Raw genomic sequence first — 21,319 nt, 5'->3', positions numbered from 1 at the left:
TTATTCCAGCCAGAAAGAGACAGTATTTCAAATTAAGGGCTAGAGATGCAGAAAGCAAGCCAACAGAAAGTGCTGGGGGACAGGACAGCAATGAAACTGGTACAATGACACCCCAGATAACAGCTAAAACCCACTGACTGCCCGTGTGTGGATGTTTTCTGTGTAACACTGAGGCTGTCCCCATGTAATATTTAACAGTTTATAACAAGGCTTTACTTCTCCAGCTCTGAGTTTGCTGAGACGTGGGTGTAGTTACCTGAAGCTGTGGGAACCTTACATTTCTCTAAGTAATGAAAGTGAAAACTCAAGGAAAGACAAAAGGGTAATGAATCCTGACTCAGAGACAGCACGAGAAATTTGCCCAGGGAAATATTAGGATGCTGCCTTTGGTGGTGCTGTTTATCCTGTCTGGATGTGTGATTGCTTATTCATTTGCCTTTCCAAGCTGGCATCTAAGACAATATGTTCAAAGGCTTCCAAGGTATAAACCAACTCTATGTGAGAGTTCTTGCAGGGTTTTATCTGAAAATCAAAGAAGTATCATTTGTAAACTAGCACAACTTTATTCTTGGCTGAGGGGAAAAAATAACAAGGACAGAGTTCATATTAACTGTGCCCAGGTAGGAACTGAATCCAATGAATTAATGCAAAAGTCTGTTCCATACAGTAAAACAAAGAACTAATGACCTGTCATTTGAATTAGGGGGTTCACCAACCATCACGGACCATAGAAGAATTTGCTTTGCATCACATGAAGTCTTTTGGCAAACAGAACACATCTGGATGATTCAGGCACATGTGACTGTGTTTTTGTAATGCCAGCAGTGGGCAGGATGATGTGACAGATGTCTGTGGCCAAGGGGAAGGAGTGGAGCTACTCCATGGTGGTCACTAGTTGTTCTCATCTCACAGGCACTGGGGTGGCAACTGTGTGTGTACAAGGTGGGGCAATTTTAAACCATACTAAATTCTAAGAAAGGGCAAAGGGCCTTTAAAATCATTTTTGCAGCCCTCCTTCTCCATTCTTGTATTGATTTCTGAAAATTCAGAATTCAGGCTGTGACCTGCAATGCATTGATTTCTATCCTAAATATTTGGCTTTCTTCTCCCAGAAGTTCTAATACCATTTTGCCTTTATTTAAGACATTCTGAAAAGGAAGACAATATTTTATGTCTTTGGATTTTTTTCTATGGTTTTTATTCCCTATTACTGACAGAGGTAAAGAAAAATACATAATGCATAGAACCTCCCATAAATTACTTTCATAAATTTTGTAGAACCTACTTTTTGTGGCTCTGTGTTATTCCTCTCCTGGCCCCCTTTAGCACTTCATTTATTTACTCATTTCTTACAGTGATCTGGAGAGAGACCAAGCACGAAAAGACATTCCATATCAACCTTTTCTTCTGCAGGCATTGTTTGAAAAGAGCTTGTCCACCTCCAGACACAAGACTACATTTATTTTCCCAGTGAAATAAAATTCTTTCACCATATGAGACACGAAGAAAGATAAATATGTAGGCCCAAACATCTCTTTTCTTCTAGTGATTATTTTCATGACGGTTTCTGAAAGGCTGAAGAGGCCAGAATATTTCTGGGTTCTGAGATGCATTAGGAATGGTTTAGAATTGGAATGTAATTAGACTTGGTAAGGAAAGCCTCCAGCCTCAGCAATGTTCTCTTTAACCACTACAGTGAAATCTGCTGCTTGGCTGGGAACACCGAGACAGATTTTGATTAACTCCTCAGGCATCAGACATCCTGTGTGGCTCCTCATACACAGGGTTATCATTCCCTGGAATGCCAGAGTAGCCACATGGCTGTGAGCAGAAACCTTGTCTGACAGCATGCCAAAAAGCACAGCACTGCAAAGTCTATTTTTTTTTCTTTTTCCAAGTGTTTATTTACTGTGTAAGTTTAGGCAGGTTTCTCCTTGGACATGTAAACAGATTTTTCTAGTTGGGCTTTGTATATTGGCTGCATTGATTTACATAGTATTAAATTGCAATATTTATGATTCAGTTTTGCAAAGTGCTGCAGTGATATTGTGATTTGGTTTTGATCAAAATACTCCAGGCACACACACATTGTACCTGATATAGAGACCAGTGGCATGCAGAATACTGGAGTCTAACCAGTTTAGGAAAAATAAGGTTTTTCTGACCAACTCAAATCAATAGGTCCTGTCACCTGGAAACAAATGGTGGCTACATCATGTTTAATTAACATTAGAATTGTAAATATTTTCAGGAAACCTGAAATCTGTTGCGTGTGGATAGACAAAGATCACACTACTTTGTTGTATTCTGGAGTGATTTAATGTTTTAAATTTAAGTGTCAGTGTGGTAAACTACTGGTTCAGTATCGTGCAATGAATGATAAACTTGAGAAGGAAGTAAGACTGCCGGTTCTATTCTTGATCCAAGGAATGAAATTGTAAAAGAAGTATAAGAGAATTATGTATTTAAATCTCTGATTTTCTTTGCAAATGCACTCAGTGGCTGTCCTGTAACTGTAAATCTTTTTTTGTCATTATTTTTTTTCCTAAAGGCCTCTAAGCTCATGGCTTTCATGGCATCCACGATGGCAAATAAGTATAAAAATTTCTACTGTGGAATATTTATTTCATTTTATCTCATTTAAGCACATTTATCAGTTTGAGTTTTACTGGAAACCTTATATATGGTAAGAAAACTTGCCTTTTGAAACAGGAACTATCCAAGGAGCCATGCTGTCATGCTTAACTCGTGAATAAAGCATGACTGCAGCATAAACTGATTATAGGAAAGGAGGGTTTGGTTTGCTTTCTACCAGTGCTGTCTGAAGCCAAAGAGGTTAACACTTAGGAGATTTGTTTAAAAGGCTTCTTCCACTTCTTCCTGGGCTAATCTTGCTTGCTTTTTCACTGCCTGGTTTTTAATGCTTCTCAAGCACATCAGTTGGGATGAATGTGGTTGTGTGCAGAGTTTGCAGCAGCGCTCTCACACTTCAACAAGACCGTGACACTGTTTGGAACCTGGTTGGCCGGGGAGCACCCTCAGAGTGTTTGAGGGCAGAGCTCCCTGAGCATCCAGGGGCACGACTTCCTTGTGCATTTGGGGCTCCCTCAGAGAGTTTGAGGGCAGAGCTCCCTGACCCCTCCAGGGGCACAACTTCCTTCTGCATTTGGGGCACCCTCAGAGTGTCTGAGGGCAGAGCTCCCTGACCCCTCCAGGGGCACAACTTCCTTCTGCATTTGGGGCACCCTCAGAGTGTCTGAGGGCAGAGCTCCCTGAGCATCCAGGGGCACGACTTCCTTCTGCATTTGGGGCTCCCTCAGAGTGTTTGAGGGCAGAGCTCCCTGAGCACTCAGGGGCACGACTTCCTTGTGCATTTGGGGCTCCCTGAGAGTGTTTGAGGGCAGAGCTCCCTGACCCCTCCAGGGGCACAGCTTCCTTGTGCCCTTGTGTGCAGAGTGTGCAGCCCTGTGCAGTCCAGGCCCTGCCCGTGCAGGCAGAGCCGTTCCGGCAGCAGGCCCAGCCTGGCTCCTGGGATGGAGCAGAGCAGGTGGACTGGCCTGGCAGGCTGCACACGGGCTGCTATGTGGGTCACCTCACAGAAACACTTCACTCTGCAGTGGGATTTAGCATCTAAAAGTGCGGGTTTGTTTCTCCTTGAGGTGCCAATCCATCTTACTTAGCGCTGGCTGAGAAAGCTGTTATATTCCTGACCACGTTTATTTGTAATAACTGTTCTTAGCATGGACCTAATTTCATTTTTTTTCACACATTGCTGTTGGCATTCTTCTGTGTGCTGAATTTCATTTTCAGTCTCAATACTTTTTATTAGATGGTTTTGTTTCTTTTAGTATGCTGTTGGTTATAGCTCTTAAATGTGTGTCTGAATCAGCTATAAATCACCTACAAATACTGGTTGTGATGCCATGGGAAGCTCTTTGAGGACTCAGAAGGCCCAATTCAGGTCTCTGAATGTGTAATTAGGATGTGCTTTTAGTGCTGAAATAATCCTGCATTTTTCTGTCTTTCAACTGGCATCATACTAGATTTACACTATTATTTCTGAATATGAAGAGAGGTCTAAAGGATTTTTGAACTGTACTGGTTGAAGTAAAAAAAAATCCCAGTGATATAATAGCTATTTTTTTGCATAATTTATTTTTATTTGATCTGTTTCTTAACTGCTATAATTTAAAAGAATTTTTAGCAATTGTTCTGGATTGAAGTTGATTTTTTTTTCCAAAATAGTTGTGGCGTGAGTTGTTTCTATTACAGAGTTATCATTGTCTAGTCTTTTTGACAGGAGAAAAAAAAAGTTTGTAATTCCGTAGCTGTACTTGCACATACTCAGTGCTGTATTCCATAGCTGCACTTCCACATATTCAGTGCTGTATTCCATAGCTGTACTTGCACACATTCAGGTCTGGTTTTTTCTTCTCTCTTTCTCCTCTTCCTACCTCCTCCTTTTAGACTCCATGACATTTATGTTATTAAAGTCTTGTGAATAGTTGCCAGAGGTTCCCAAACTAGAGATGTGTCAGACTGAAAAGAAGTGGTGTTCCCTGGCAATTCCCAAACCTGCAGTGTCAGAAGGAAATGAGTTTCCTGTGGCTTTCCTGCGTGTTGGGCAAACTCACAGCAAAGCAGCAGCACTGCCTGCTCTGCACAGAACCCTCTGAGTAGCCTCTGCTGAAAGGCAGAGCCCCTGGGAGTGACAGCCAGCCCAGGCAGAACGGGGACTGAAACTCATTTCAATGAATATTTAATAGTGCACACACACAGGACTTTGCCATAGCAGAGTGTACAGCTCCTACCTCTGCCCTTTTTCCCAGGAATTGCAATCACAACCATGGCCTGTGGAAATGAGAGCCAGCAGTGCTGAGCTGCAGCTCTGCCTCCCCCACTGGGACAGGGCCCTTGCTGATTTTCACAGGAGCACCTTCCATAGCCTGGAAAGCTTTACAGACTTTCCCACAACCAAAATTGCCTGTTGTGCTTCATGTTGTCTTTAGAATGAGACCAACTGATATTTTTCTGAATATCTTTGCTGCTTTGGTGCTGCTACTCCATATCAGATGTACTTTTTTTCAGCTTCTCTTTTCCCCTTATCCTTCTTCAAACAAGCTGTTAGGGAAGGACTCTGGCAGCAATGACCTGTGTACATTACCAATCATGTTATTGCTCTTCTTTGCTCCGTGCCTCAAGCCCTTTGTTACTACAGTGCAAGTGTGGAGGAGTAAATGGTCTCTGGGACTTTTGTCTGTGTAGTTTCTTTCAAACACATTTACTGTCTTTAGAACCCCCTTTGCAGAACCAAAGTAGAACTGTAGGAAAAGTAGGAGTATAAGAATTTAAGCCTGTTTCTCGTTGAGTTTACTTCTCAACCCCAAAATTCCTAAATTAAACATATTGGCAGTAGTGGGATTTCAGAATTGTACTTTCTATTATTCTTTGGTCAATTCTTGGGAAAACTTAAATCAAAGCACCCCCTTAAAAAACTGCTTTTCCTTTCTACCTTTTGATTTTCAAAAGAAGAAACCCTGAATCAATCACTATAACCTGCTTTTACATTAGAATAGTTTCTTCTTAAATGACTACTTAATAAATAAAAGCTTTTTGTTTACAGTAACTCGTGATTTACTTACAAGACTTATTTTTCCACCGAAATCATTCAAAGTGGACACTTCTAAATCATTTAGAACTTTACTTCTATGTGCTGAGTTTGAAACACAGCAGGAATTTAAAAATTATGAGGAACTCCAGACAGATTCTCAAAACTCCTGTTAATTTTTTGAAAAACATCTATGAGGGGGGGTTCTGTCACCAGTAAAGTTGTGAGGTTTGATCATTTGGCACCTCTGAGAACCTCTTGCAGAATATCACATGCTGAGCACATGTATGAAACTCCTACTGCAAAAATATTGCCATAAATCACCACAAAGCTAATAGTGTGGAAGGAAAAATGAGTGGAGGGTGTTCAGAACAGCCAGTGCAATGTGGAGGCTCCATGGTGGGAACTGTAAAAGCCACACTTGAGAGTAAATCCAGACTTCAGTTGGGATCCCATAGCATTGCTGGTTTTCTGCAAGTGTTCACCGTTGTTTTCATATCTTTATGATCAACCTCTACACTTAAATAATTGATACAAAACTTGCATTGCAGAGGGAGAAGTAGGTTTATATAGAGAGGCATGTTTATATTGCAAACTCAAGCAGTTGCAGAGAAGGATGTCTAAGAAGGGATGCAAATGAAAATGCTTAACATTGTTAGACTTTGTCTTCCCATGAGCTGAGCCTTGTTTTCCAGTGGTTCACTTTTATTGCCTAAGCACAAAGTTTCGCTCACTCGTGTCTTTACATCTCTTAATGTGTAAAAAAACCCTCATGCATAATTCATCAGCATTGCATAGAAACAGGCTGGAATAATCTGGGCTTGAATTGGATTTGGTTGTTTTCTTCCTGTGCCGTCGCTGATCCCGACAGATGGAAACAAGCCTGGTTACTGTGAGCTGGTGACCTCTGAAGGCTCCAGTCTCCAAAGGCAAGACACAAGCAAAAGAAAGTAAAAACCCTGAAAGCCTTCATTCCCTAGTGCTCAGCTGGGCTCATGGTACTGTTATTTTAGATTCCTCCATTGTGTCATTTAGAGAGGAGAAAATAACTTTTTGTTTCGTTTTGCTTCACTATCACATAATAAGGATTTTTAAAAATCAACTAGTTCCCAGAGAACCAGGCTAATTTTTAGTGGGAGGGTGTGAGTTCTCTCACTGGTGGATTGTGGAGTAGTGTTTATAAGCTGAGCTTTTATGAATTAGTGGTTATGAATTTTGGTTATGGTTTAATTTTCTCTATTTTAAAATACATGCTGATAACGAGAAAAAATGGCTGTTTCTCTGTTGCAAGGAAACCACTGTAGGGAGTGTGGGTGGAAAGAATATTAATTTCAAGAACAAGAATTAGAATGCGCAGATTTAAATTTGCAATTTTGGCATGAAAAATGGGTTAAGAATTTAATACATTGTTATGAATATTCTTTGACCACCATATAACCAGGTAGTAGACCAAATTCAGACAAAACCAAATTCACTAGATGTCAGTCCAACAAAAATAAAAATTCGGAGATAAACTAAAGGGACCTGAAGATCAGATTTCCTTTCTTTCACAAGTTCACTGTGTTGTTCAAGTCTAAGAAATGAGACAATATGGATGGCAATGTTCAAGGGCATCTTATTTTGGTGTTAAAACTGCTTTTTGTAAAAGAAGGGCTATTTGCAGTTTCTTCCAGCAGCTTAGATGTAGCTTCTGCCAAGAGCAACATATCCCTAAAGTTCCCTTTTCACAGGTCCATCTGTTTGCTAGAGGATGGCTTGGGCAATGGCTGCTGAGATGTCTGACTCCTTACAGCACAATTCCCCAGCCTTAGAAAGAATATCTCCCTGTTTTTACAGTAAAATGTTGTTTTTTAAAAGGCTGAAAAAGATTGTCAGCAAAGCAGATGATTTTGCTCAAGATGCTGAGGCTTTGCACAAACAACATATTTATAATTAAAATATGGGCACCTCACTGGAAGAAGAAATGAGTGTGCTGGATGATAAAATAGGAAAATATTTTGATCAGGACTCCCCAAGCATTTTTTATTTGCCTATGACAAAGTGCCTGTGGGTATTAAAGCCAACTGGGCAAATGACAGAGGTAACAATTAAATTATTTAGTGGAAGCAAGAAAAGGTCTTGAAATTCCATCTGAATGCTCTGGGCAGGATTTGAAGTTTGGTGGTCTCAGCAGAAGACATGGATGAAACAAGTGATGCACTTCATCTAGCAGGGGATTGGTACAGTGAGTGCTGCTTGGCTTTGCTCCTGTGCCTGAAGGAGAAGCAAGGATTAAAATATGAAAGATTCCCTTAACAAATGAACACTCGAAAGCTTCAAATTCTCCAGCCACGCTGGGCTAAGTAAATAATAATAATAATAAAAAGACACCAAGCTTTCACTTTGTACTTCCTTGAGACAGATCTGGAATTCCAGTGTGGAATTGGGCAGATCGCCTAGTCTGGCATTATTCATGACACTGAACACACCTCCAGATGTATGAAATCATTGACTGAATCGCCCTCTGGATATTACAAATGATGCATGAAGCTGTACTTCCCTGGCAGTTTTTTGTGGTGTTAAATCCAGGGAGCTACTCCCATGTCCCAAATTTCTTTTGATCCGTCTTTGTTGTGGCTGCTCATGGAAGTAGTAACGGAAAATTTCTTACTCTTTGAAATGAAAACACAGTTCCTTTTTAAGCCTTCCAAAGAAAGATGAATATTTACCTGTCAGTGTAACAGTGTGGTTGGTATAGGAAAGTAAAATAATACAAACATATTGCATCCACTAATTCTGTAGTTCTACTTTTTCTGAAAGTGGACTGTATCAACCCCCATGAATGCATGGGCAGCTGTGTTGTGTCTTTCCATTTTTCCAAATACAGTGTTTCTTTCCAACCCAGAGCTCAGTGAAGTACAGGGAATGGTACAGAATCTCATCTTGTGATGAGGTGGGTATCAGATCCTTAGGAGATTGTTGTGAAGTCACTTCTATTCTCAAAAGGTAGATCTTGTATCAGCATAGACTTCCTGTCACTTCCATGGAAAGAGAAGGTCTGAATCTTAAGAAAAGGCAGTAACAAATGTCCCATCAGACAGGAGGATGCTTCAAAGATAACAGCCCAGAGCTCACTTCGTGGTGAGGATGCTTCTGTGTGTGTAGAGGATACACAGCCAGGGCAGTTTTCTCCCATGCTCCCCCTTTTTGAGGAAGAAGCTGCCTTGTGCACTGGCACACTTGTGGCCACATGATTTTCTACAGGGACCTAACCAGGAGATATTTATTCTTTGAGTGTCATATTTGCAGAATCTCACTTTGCAGTTTTGCAACTGCAAGCAGAGCTGGAGCACTGTCTAATGTTTCCTTTGGGATCAAAGAACTGTGCAGCTCCCAGAAATGCTGGGAGCTGTAGACTCAGAGATGTGACGGTGGGTCTGCTGCCAATTATATTCTCCTCCTAGCCTCACTATATCCAATCAATTAGATCTGATTTAATCCCACAGGAGACTAACAAATCCCAGCATCAGGGAAGGTTTTCCAGGTCTGTGTTTCAGGGAGGAATTCTATCTATTGTATTTTTTTTTTTTTTGGCATAGTCATGTCCAGTCAATTTATCAAAGGTTTGTGTGTGTGTGTGAGAAGGGAAGAAGAAAGTTTATGAAAGAAATATAAAATCACGTTAAACTGTATAAATACTTGTATTCACAGCTTTTACTTGCATGTCTGTGCACCTCTCCAGTAGCTGAGTGACCATTTTCCCAGGGATTTAGAAGTTTGGTTTGGGATATTTTTTAATTTCTGCAAGAAATTCTAAAGAAAGTTTGTACCTTTGCACTCCCTGGAAGTGAAAATTAAGGAAAGAAAATTAACTGTTACTGAGCCAGGCTCACAGAACAGTGAGATTGAATAATAGAACTAATACCTCAGGATAATGAGGCCAGTTTGAGCTTGAGGAAACTCTTATTAAGCAACAGGATGGGCTAAAACTCTTACAGTTTAGCAGAGTGGAATTTGTTGGATTGTTCATGCTTCCCAAATGAATGTCCAAATGATGTGCATAAAAATTTGTGATGAGCTACCTTTATATGTCCTGGGACTTGAATTTCATAAAGGTGTTCAGCTACAAGATCTCCATCCACTTGTAGCTTTAGGCATGTCAGTGTTGCTTAAGTGAGCAATAACCATCTAAGCATGGAGTAAAAACATGGTTGATGAACTGGAAGCAAGAATAATTTATGCAGAAAAACCTCTTTCTGCACTTTTCACATAAATAATCAAAAAATGCAAAAGCACTGAAGGAAATGAGGATCATGTTGTCTCAGGTGACCAAAAAATCAAAATATCTGAATACTGGGTGTTTATGGCCACACAACATTCAGTGACCATTTTCATGGGACTGCTCTTGGAGCTTGTTAACCCTTTTCACTCAGGTAGTCTCTCAAATTCTTTGGTAGGAAAAATCTGGCACTGTTGACATGAGATTCAGTGGCTCGAAAATGGAAAAATAATGGATGAAGAGAGTGCACCTATCAATAAGTCAGGTCAATCAGTTAGATAGTCAGAGATGCTGAGTGATAGACTTCTTATCTATTCATTCAGGAAATGTGTGTTGCTCTCCTCATTTCCAAGTGATCCTCTGCCTTCTGCTCATTACTGCTCTGTGGTTTATGTGCCAAGGCAGAAGGAGAGCAAAATTGTAGTGCAGTGAGGAAACCAGCAAGCAGATCTCTGCTCACTGTTACCTTGCTGTGCTCCAAGGACTCATCTGAGAATATAAAATAGGCACAGAATGTCCTCACATCATTCGGAGATGTAAATGCCAGCAGACAGCAAGGGGAAAAGGTGAATTTGGTCAGCAGCCATGGCCAGTCCTTAAGGAGTTCTGGAGGCTACAACAAATAAAGAAACTCCTAACAAGAAATGAGGAAAACATCCTCTTCCATTGACTGTATAAGGGTTTGGCTGTGCAGTTTGAACTCATTCACAGAAAAGTATTTGTATTTTTAAATAAAATACATCCACATTGGCCTTTTCTACTCTTTTCTCCCCTGTTGTGCTGAATCAGACACTCTGCACTGCACATGTTGCACTGCACACATGCATGAACAGTCCAAATTCCAGCTGCACTCTGCTAAGTTGTATCCTTTGGAGGCCGGGCTGTAGCTTTAAAACAGGGATCAGCTTGGCCTCACCACCAAAGTATGGTATGGTATGGTATGGTTCTTATTCAGTAACACAGTGCAAATTAAGAGCAAGGGCACTGTTGTCTCTTGTTTCCACGAGCACTTGAATCCTCCCTGAGTTTGATGGAGGTCCTGCAGATGATCAAAACAGAGATTACTGGGACTCGCTACTTTTCCGTGAAGTGAATTTTCACAGCAGTCAGTCACTGAGGAATGAGTAGCTCACTTCTAAAATTAGCCAAATTTTTAGGACATCTGTAGTTCAGAGGAAAGCAGCTGTGTAGAAATTAATTTAAAACTGCCTCTGGTAAAGCTTCACTTTTTCAGTTATCTAAACTTCTTGCCACTTATGGCCACATTCTGATGAGTGATGTTAATGTACCACAGCTACAGTTGCTACAAAGCAGCAGCAGTGCTTCTTCCTCCACCCCTAGCCCCCCATTAAAGAAAAGGGTTAAGCACAGTGGACTACACCCAGACAATGGGCTCGTGCAGAGTAAGGGGCACTTAAATGAATGTGGTTTGCCTCAAACGGATGGGGAAATATAGAACAAATCCCTTATAAATTTCTGTTGTGGCAAATGAATACACCCTCAAGCCACTGTCAATGAATGCAAAGGGAACAGGACTACACACACTCGTTGAGCTGCTCTGGGGATCCATGAATATGACTCTGAATGTGAGCAGGCAAAAAGTGCCTTCACCCTGTGACACAAATACCCAAACTCAGTCGGTGTCTGTTTGTTCAAAAGATGTTGTCAGCTTCAATTTGTATTGGTGGGCTTGATGTAGGCCAGGTCCTATTTCCTCTCAGAGCTCTCATAAAGCCAGTCTGAACTCTGCCATGTGCAGTCTGCATTGCTTGATGTCAGTGGGGTCACAGAGCCAGGCCTGGCTGGCATCGTGGAAAAACCCCTTTGTGATCTTGGGATGTACTCAAGAGCTACTCTTGGGAGGAATCGTGGACTCAGGAGTCTGAAAATGGTTGAAAACTAAGTGTGTTTAATTCTTGTTCCATGTGTCCAGACAGAAGGTGCAAATGTATAACAGTTTCAAAATCTCTGTTGTTTTCTGCTGAAAAGTTTGGATGCAGCACTTTTGTACTTGTGAGAACTCACCTGCATCTAAAACTTGGTTAATGGGGTCTGAGACTGGCAGATGTATGGGGAAAAAAAGAGAGAGGGGATAGGAAGGATAGGGGGAAAGCATGGGAAAATGGTACAATCCTCTTGGAAGAAAATGTCCCTGAAAGTTATGTTTAATTCAGTCTAAGATTCTGAGAGGCATTATACAACTTCTGAGCTGAAGTGCACAATCTTTCAGGGTTCATTTAACTGTGTGGTTATAATCTAGCTGTTTTAAAAACCTGTCCTCAGACACACAAGAAATATCTAGGTTCTAATTTAGTAATTTTTTTTAAAAGGTACATTCAGTGGCTCTTGGGCAGATGAGAGAAGTTTCTTACAGTGTTTCATCTCTCATTTTATTATGCTTAAGTACCTTTTAGCTTTGATGATTGGCTTGACCTAAATTGACATCTGAAAAAGCAGCCTGATATCAGCACATAAATCTGTGATAATCACCACATCATTACACAGAACCACCTTTTGGAGAGGGAATTGTAAAGCTACTCAGTATTCGAAATTCAGCAGAAAGCTATTAGCCCTTGCTTTTATAAATAGATTTTAAAATGCCACTTGTAAGGAACACAACTGAGAAGCTCTAAAGCAAAACTGAACTATTTGAGATGGGACTTTGATGTACATTTCATTAGAATTCTGCTACCCTGAAATGCAGATAACGCAAAGTCAGTTTGTGCTGAAAAGTTTTTCTGGTGTGATGAATACTAGATTCTTAAATCAGAATGTTCTCAGCTGTTCTGCTGTTTTTCTGAGATAAATATCTCTGAAAATAGGCAGTGTGACATTGCTCTAAATGTATGGGAAAACGATGTTAACATCCATATGTGTGAGCTAAGCAAGGGTTAGTGTGAAGCTATGAATAGATCCCCCCAGTTTTTAATGTATAGACAGTATTATTGTCTGGAAGGGGCCTGAAATATAAAGTGATAAAGGCTTTCTGCCTTCACAGGGTGTGCAAAAGGTATTTACAGCCCCTGAAAACTGTTATCAATTTACTCATCCAATAAGGGAATTATTTTGACTTTTTAACCCACTATTGTCTTTTTCCTCCCCACAACTGTTTCTTCAAGGGTGTTCTCCCATTAGCTTAAAATAATATTAACCAGTCACAGAAAACAGGCACCACTGGGATCTTTAGTAGGAGCTTTATCATGCACTAATTGTTTGAAATCATAAGACCTCAGAATATTCCTCCAGGGACCTGCTAATGCACATCCTACAGGAAATGTGAAAACTCTTAATTTGGAAGTGTACAAGTGCCTTCTCTCTTTGGAAGTTTTTAGCAGGTATCTAAATTTTATGCTTAAAATTGAAGCATATCTGCTGGTTTTCTCTCTCATTAGTGCAGATAGCTACAGAAAATACACACCACAATGCATACACAGGCATATTAGAGGTTATCTCAGTTTGGAAGGGACCCACGAGGATCATCAAGCCCAACTCCCTACTCCTTGCAGATCCAGGGCATAAAGAACTGATGCTGAACACTGTGCATGCAACATAGATGAAAGTTGCTGGGAACAGGTTTGCAGTGGGAGTGCTGTGGTTTTGTGTGCATATATAAACACCCCTGCACGGGGTCACCACTCTGCTGCCCCTGTTAATCTTCATTACAGTCCCAACTAACATGATATTCTGTATGAAATTCTACTATGGGGTATTCTATATGAAACTGTCTCATGAAGCAGTCCAGATGAGCAAGACTTTGTTGTTAACTTGGAAGCAGCATGTCAGCTGCCAGCAGCAAATGCAGCCCGGTGACGTGAGGAAGTCATGCATCGCTCACTTACCCACTGCCTTTAGAGAGGCGTACTTGTTAAGCTCTTTGCCTGGGGGCTGTTGCTCATACGGGTTTGTGATCTGTCCCAGGCTGGGATATGAATGTTGATGTGCCATCTGAGGAAGGAGGGGAGATGTTGGCATGACATTATTCATCTGTGGTGGATCTGCATTAAAGAAAATCGACAAGTGTTAAGAAAAAAGTAAATTAGTCTTAAGGTTTTGATATCGTTCTCGGGTACAGATTAGACAGGGTGTGCCGTGGGATTCCATGCAACAAAACAGCATTTGCTACAAAGTGGGAGTTTGAGTCCAGCAAACCTGTACTTCAAACAGTTCATGGCATGATTAAAGGCTGACAAGCGATGGCAGCAACACGTGGTAACTTTTGTATAAAAAGATCCTTGAACTAGAAATTAGGTTTTCAAAACGACTGAACACCAACACAAACAGTGAATTTGCTGCAGCATTAGGATACAACCCCAAACATGGAGTTTGTTCCAAGTTGTCTTGAATGCAGGGTGGTTGTGTGGCTGTGTGCAGTTAAACAGCCAGGCTGGTTTCCCTTGGCTCGGGCAGGGCTGCTGCACGTGGGCACTGCCACTGCTCCCAGCCCCAGCCTGCTTCTCTGCACAGCCCTGGGCTGTGCTCTGTGCACATGCCCCCAGTGCAGAATGGGCTTTGCTGCTTCGGGACTATCATTAGGTGATTTCATCAAAGCAAACACTGTGTCCTTATGTTTTCTCCTTTTCCCTGCCAGTGGGTATCACAATGTCATACTGAAGTAGTGTTTTTTGTAGCAGACATATGGAAAAGCAGGAGCTAATTACTGCTAATTACAGCTTTATACCAGCACTCGCCCCATATCCATCCTGCAGTTGATTTGTTCCTTTTAAAGTAGAGAATACAACCTGTATACTTTTCTTTCTAAGATATAACATGATGTATTTGTTGTTCTTAATGTTCAGCTCCAGCCTCTAAAACACTTGGTCAGAATGGTGTACTACACTCCGTTTGCAAACCTAAATTTCAACAGATTTCAACATGGTCAGCATATCTTTTTTGCTGAGTCTTCCTCCAGGCTGTAGATTTTGAGATATTTGGAGCTGAATGGCAATCCTAGAACCTTGTCACAGCTTCTGCAATCACAGACAAACACATTTTTCTCCTGCAATGAAGCCATGGTGCTGGATTGGTGACAGGAACTCCCTCAGCACCAAGCACTGGGTAGAGATCATGTAGAGAGAAAGCTGGTCCCTTACAGCAAAGGTGCTTTATTGTGATGGATGGACTGGACCATCCTCCAAGTGCCCACAGGGATCTGGCAGGAGCCAAATATCCCTGCAGTTTGCCAGGACTTTAAGGGAATTGAGTCACTTGTCTTTGCCCAGCTCATTAACAAGCAGGGGCTCTGAAGTCAGTTAACAGGTTTGCTGCTGGGAGAGAAAGGAAAGCAAAGGTGTTTTTTAAGTTCCTTCCCCATCCCTGCTGCCTGGTGCAGCCTCTGCACAGCTCTGTAACCACAGACATGTGCACCCAGGTTGGGAGGGCACTCTGAGGTAGCTGGAGAAAAGTGTTACAAGTGCCATCACCTAATAACAGGGTGATTCTTTTTGCTGGTACTGGTTGTTAATAGGGAACAAATGGGTTGTGGATAATAGAGCTGAATGAGGAATTATTTTCCCATACAAAAAGAGTTTTACAGTGTATGGGTATTTTTTTTCTTTTACCAAAGGAATGAAATCAGAAGTGGGACTCTTTTTCTTACAAATATTGTGTCAGATCAGGAGAAACATTTTGTCATGATTTCAAAATTTTATATATATAAAAGATAAGTTGAGACACATTTTAAAAGAAAAATATTATTTTGGATTGAAAACAAGAAACTTTTCTGTTCAGAATTACCCCCAAAGTATTGGAACACTATTTGAATCTTTTTTGGTAGTTTTACCTTTAAAGGGTAAGTTTGCTAAGTCAACCCTTTCACAGAAACATGTTATTTTAAGGAATTGCTATTTTGTAATAAATAAAAACTCTCAGGAGTTTCTTTTCAGCTCTAATATTGGCATGTCTGATGCAACTAAGTGGAGTTACTCTTCTCTTAGAGCAGGAATTCATGGAATCCTGTACCATTCCCATTCCCTCTCCAGAGCACAGCTCAGGAAAGCCTCTTACTCTAATGGTTTGAACCAATAAATAGGTGGCTATTCTCTCCAAACCATCCATATCTTCCAAATATCTCTCCTCTCTGATTGCATCTGTGAGTACACTTTGAGCAGGACTGCCAGCACAACTGTACCAGCACGAGCGGGACCTTTACCTGTAAGGAAAGGGTCAAACTTTTACCACTACATTCACTACTTTTTTTCTGAGTAGAGCTAAATCATAGTTCTTCACAGTAGCACTTCCTAAATGCTACTATTATGAAGTTTCCTTGTGGCAATTCTTATTACTGAATCTGTCAAAGCATCATGATTTCACTGTAGTGAAAGTATCGTGGGCACCAGTATTTCTGCTGGTGTGACTTCAGCTGTAGAGACTTGTAAAAACAATGGAAATAAGGTGTAGTTGACCAGGACTGCTTATGTGTTTCTGTCTTAGACCTCTCAGTTTTACTCAGTTAGCACTTTAAACTTAGTGTAGAAAGTTCCCCCAGAAGTGTCCTGGGGAAGATGATTTGGGTGAACCTGGGCTTCATCCAGTGTTCAGTGGCAGGAGGTTGTTACTGAGTTCCAGGGTTCCTAATGATGCTGGGCTTTGCTTCCTGGAGTGTTTATAAAGAAATTCAATTTTTAGATTATCTTTGACTTCTCTTTTGCCTTGTTAAAATCCCAGAGACCTTCTGAATTATGAATTTCAAGTGAATTAAAGACAGTCATTCTGTCACTGCCACCCAGACTGCACAGTGCCCCTCACTGACACCCCAATGCCTACACAAGGATAAGTCATCACATGGAAGACACACTTCAAATTACTCATTCAATTGGCCATTTGCACAAAGTAAATTAAGCAAAATTCTGGCAAAGTGCATTTAACCATATTGAAGATTGATTCCTATTTATAAAAAGGCTCCCATTGGAATGGACTCCTAGGGCCTGCAAGAAAAATCTCAGCTTGGTATATACATCTGTCTAAATCTGAAGCAAGCTAAACTTTAGTCTAACTGAGGATGTTAATGGGAAATTTGAAATAATTTTTTCCTGCAGTTGGAAAAAATAACAAGTGTTACATATTGGGGAACAAATAATACTCAATTCAATTCTTCAAAATATTTTGTGATACAAGGGATTGGTTTCAATTGGAAGAAAGTTTAACCAGAAATATCCCTACCAGCTTTATCAATGACCTCTAGTGCCAGGTTAAATGCCTTATACTAACAAACCAGGTATTCTGTGATTGGTATTTGCAAATATCTGGCTTCAGTGAATGGGGACAACTTTAACCCAAAAGCCGTGGTCGTGCTCCAATGTTATTTTTGGCAACGCGACACTGGTATTGTCCGTCACAGGATTCCACAGGACCAGCTGCACTCTGCCACTGCCAGTTTGGGTATTTATTTTTAAAAGACAGAGAATATGAACATCACAAAGAGTCAAAAAACTGTTTGTGCCGCAGCTTCTAGCATGAATAATCAGACCTGATTAGCAATGATGATATTGTAAAAAACCTGCAATATTCCCAACCTTTCTTATTTTCTGCTGAAGCGAGGGAATACAGTGCCAGCCTGCTTCCTAACCTTCCAAGACTTTGAGGAGTCATTGTGGACAATGTGTTAGTCTTCCTACTACCAGCCCTAAAGACAGAGTTTGAAAAAGCATGCTGGAGCTCAGCACACACAGGCTAGATATCTGCTGGGCAGAAAATGAGACACGTGGGGGAAAAAAGGAAAATAAACAAGTTCTTCATATGCTTCTTCATAAGAGTGCTTTTGACTGTAATTCCCTTAAGATGTGTAGGTATAGGAAAGCTGGTAGGTGACACGTGGAAAAGAAAATAAGAACTGGAAGGAAGCTGCACCAAACCCAGTTTATAACTAGAGAAAGTGGGGTTTGCATCCTGGCCACCAACAGTGAGCCCTTGGAAATGGCTCAGACATTGGCTGCTGGTCACAGCCCAGTTGTTGATGCAGATTGATCATTATGTTATCTGTTTATTACCTTGGCCTGTATCTCAGCCTGTGCAATTTAAACTTGTATCCAGATGTTATAGCTAATTGCTTACGACATTTTCCAAGTGAAAATACTTTTTTCAGAGTGTTTCCATCCCCCCCAATTGTGAATTTCAGGGTTACTTTATTGTGCATCACGGTGACAATGGTGTCATTGGCTGCTTTAATTATTCTGTACTCCATTCAATTAAGATGGGGTTATATCTGATTTGTGCATTTCATTCAGTAAGCAAGGAGTGGGCATGTGAGCAATTATTGAATACAAATAAGAACCCAGTGTGAAACACCTGACCCCAGCCATAGTCACACGTATGACAGTGGTAAGACAAGGCAAAGGCCTCAAAACTGACTGTTTGGATTTCTGCACTGTCTGTAGAATATGTTATGTGTTCACCTAGTTTGATCAGCCTTGTCAAGAAGCTGCCAGGGCTATGGGAGAGACTGGGGATTAGAGGAAGGGATGTGAGAGGGCTGCTGGCAATAATAAACTTGTTCACTGCTTGAGAGCCAAGAGCCTGCCATGGGCATCCCTTAAGCTCAGCCACCATCCTCCTCCTCTGCAGCCATGGGAGAGCAAAACCTGTTTTTAGGTTGGCCTGGGGATTCATTCCTTTCTGTACAATGAAGTCAGTGATTCAGTGCCTGAAGACAGGGAAAATGAACAAACTCCACAGGCACAGAATGGAATCTATTAGTAAACGAGTGGTTCTAGGCATGAGGAAAAGAGCAAACAGACAGGCAAAGCAGTAACAAAACAGGAGAGGATGAGGGAAGAGCAGGAAAGCAGAGTGAGATTTTGCTATAAAAGCTACCTGCAGACACATGTACAAAAGAAAAGAGAAAAAGACAGACAAAAGAAGTCTAAGTCAAGAGGGGGGGGAAATTCGGAGCAAAATATAATAATAGCTGAGCATTTTCAGATACTCAAGAGAAAAAATATGCCCTGAACTAGCTAAAGTTGAAAATACCAGCTATGAGAACAGGACAGATCTGAGTGGTTAGGTAATATCAGTATAAAATTGCTCTCCTCCCATCCATAACTGCACTGCTACCAACAAGCATATTTGCCTCTTTGTTCTTGAGAGTATTACACTTAATTATAAGACCAGCTCATCCAGCATTGCAAATCCATACTCCTGTTCCTGCAAGCCTCACCAACAGAAACTGCTGGTGCTAGTTCTGAAAAACCCCAGATATGATGAAGCCTGTGGGACTTTAGCAACTCGACCGTGGCTGTAAACTAATTCCTTTCAGACCAGTTCCTTCCTGGATAATAGAACTATTTTCCATTCATGGGACTGAGCCTCCTGTGGGGCTGAAACTCAAATCCTTGGCCTGTGTACTTGCTCTTGCCTCTCTGTAGGTTGTCCCAAAGCAACTGAGGGTTTGTGTTTGTGCATTTTTTTTACACCAATATAACTTGAGCATTCTGTGTGATTGTAGGTGTTGTAATGCCGTTGTCATTGTCTTTATTTATATTCTTTACCCTTTCCTTCAGATTTGCATTAAATGTTGTGTTTTTAAAGGATTCACACCCATACATGCAAGTGTATGTTCTACAAAAGATGGTACATCAAAATCAGGCTGCCCACCTGTTAGATAATGCAAAATAGTCTCTGAAACTTCTGTGCTTATGCCTTACTCTAGGGGTTATGCCCAGAAAGAGAAAAGCAGACTATGCCCCAAAACTTATAAACTTGAACCCTTCTGTTTGTGTTTGCTGTTAAAAATATCCATGGCTTCATTCTCCACATTGTCAAAAATGGTATTTCAACTCTGGTTAAATGAATGACATTCTGCAGCAACATTTTCCACAGTCTAGTACAAGTCCTAAGCAGTAAAGTATTCCTCCTTAATTGCTCTGCCCTGCAATTTAACTGATTTTGTATTTTTGCAAGAACAGATGCTCTCAATCCAACTTCTGTACCATTCATTATTTTATATGATTTTTTTACCACTTTTCAAATATTTGTCTCTATTCTGAAGTAATAATTTCACTCCTTTCAGTCTGTCTTCATCTGACAGTCTTACCAAACTTTGATCTGTTACTGCTGTCATTTCTCAACACTTGTAACCTTGCAATGCAGCTTCTGGGATAAAGTTCTACCCTCAGCAACACATGGAGCTGTGTTATTCTGGACATAATGCTGTTGTAAGTCATCCCTGTAAGTCTTTGTCCCTTATGATCTGCAGACTTTTTTGTTTTCTCCTCAGTGATGCACAAGTCATGTGAGTAGTTGTATTGCCCCTTAATGTGATAGCTCTGAGACAATACATATTTTTCATGGCAATTTATGCTAGTCAGTGATCTGTTCTGTCTCTGCACCATATCACAAAAACATTCTTGTAACACAGACAACCTACCCATCTAATCACAATCACAAAAAAGATCCGAGATGAGTGGGATGGCATTTCATCCAGCAAAAAAAAATGTTTCTGTTTAATGGAAGTGACAGTCTACAGTGTAAATGCTTGTCATCAAACATACTGTCTTCTGCCTTCCCCTGTCCTATCAAGCAATTGTAGGAGTTAGTCCCATGCTTCGTGCCGGGATTCTCCGTGGTGCCACTGCACTGATGTCTAAGGCTGCATATTTTCTCTTCACTTCCCACACAATTAATCTCTTACTCTCTTGCTGTCTCCCACGGTAAAGGTTGTGTGGTCTTTCACATATAGATAACCTCACTGGATTTCTGAGGACAAGCTTTCCCCCAGTATAGAAAAATGCTGGATGCAGGAATACCTTCAGTCCCGCTGTGAGACTCCAGAGGTACTAAACTCCAATGGCACACTGGTGCTGAGGGCTGTGCTGACACCAGGGAGCACAGGAGAGGGAACATGTCCCCTGCTGGGAGTGGTTATGGATCAGCAGGTTTATAGTGCTGAATGGCACCACAATTCCTCTTGCTTCAAGTTGAAGATTGGCAAGAGATAGGACAGCATAGTAACTCTAACCACCTTGCTGATCTGAGACACCAGTGAACAAGGTTGGTGTGGATGCAGTCTTCATAAGAAAGCATTATGGGAGGGAGATTCATGAGCTGATGTGCAGAGACAATGTTGTTCATCAACACTGGACGTGGGACAGAAGGCCAAGGAGCCAGGTAACAAAAAGCACTGTCCCTGCCCTCAGTGCATGTCTTAGGAGGAGCTGCTTTTCCTCTGGTAGGACAGGTTAAGCTGCAGGGACACGTCAGTGAGCTGTGCAGTCACAGTGCTGCTGTTGCTCGAGCAATGCCCCGTGCCTGATTTTAAATGGCAAAATTCCCAAGTCTCCTTCCAGTGCAGTGGGATTCTGTGCTGCTGTGGGATGAAGGCAGTGCTATCTACACACTCTCTAAACCATATGGTCTCTTCATTCGGAACACTTTTATCTGGGAAGTGAAGATGAGGACAGCACTAATTTTACAATACAAATCCTCCCCTTCCACCCCTTTAATTTTCCATCTACATTCTT

General features: G+C 41.2%; 1 protein-coding gene and 1 long non-coding RNA gene across 2 annotated transcripts in view; one reads left to right on the top strand and one right to left on the bottom strand.

The window, feature by feature from the left end:
• Positions 1–21,319, bottom strand: part of SHISA9 (shisa family member 9) — a 172,252-nt gene that overhangs the window by 7,966 nt on the left and 142,967 nt on the right. Inside the window, exon 3 of the mRNA XM_051811181.1 lies at positions 13,706–13,861. Within this exon, the coding sequence (XP_051667141.1) occupies positions 13,706–13,861 (156 nt within the window). The remainder of the gene's footprint in view (positions 1–13,705; positions 13,862–21,319) is intronic.
• LOC127482434 (uncharacterized) overlaps positions 1–21,319 on the top strand; it is a 115,960-nt gene that overhangs the window by 73,587 nt on the left and 21,054 nt on the right. The window lies entirely within an intron of this gene.

This window comes from Manacus candei, unplaced genomic scaffold (assembly GCF_025592945.1).
Source record: "Manacus candei isolate 608988 ecotype Guabito, Panama unplaced genomic scaffold, ASM2559294v1 h1tg000002l, whole genome shotgun sequence".
NCBI lineage: Eukaryota > Metazoa > Chordata > Aves > Passeriformes > Pipridae > Manacus > Manacus candei.
The sequence above is the reverse complement of the archived record's forward strand: the minus strand, read 5'-3'. Positions and strand labels throughout refer to the sequence as shown.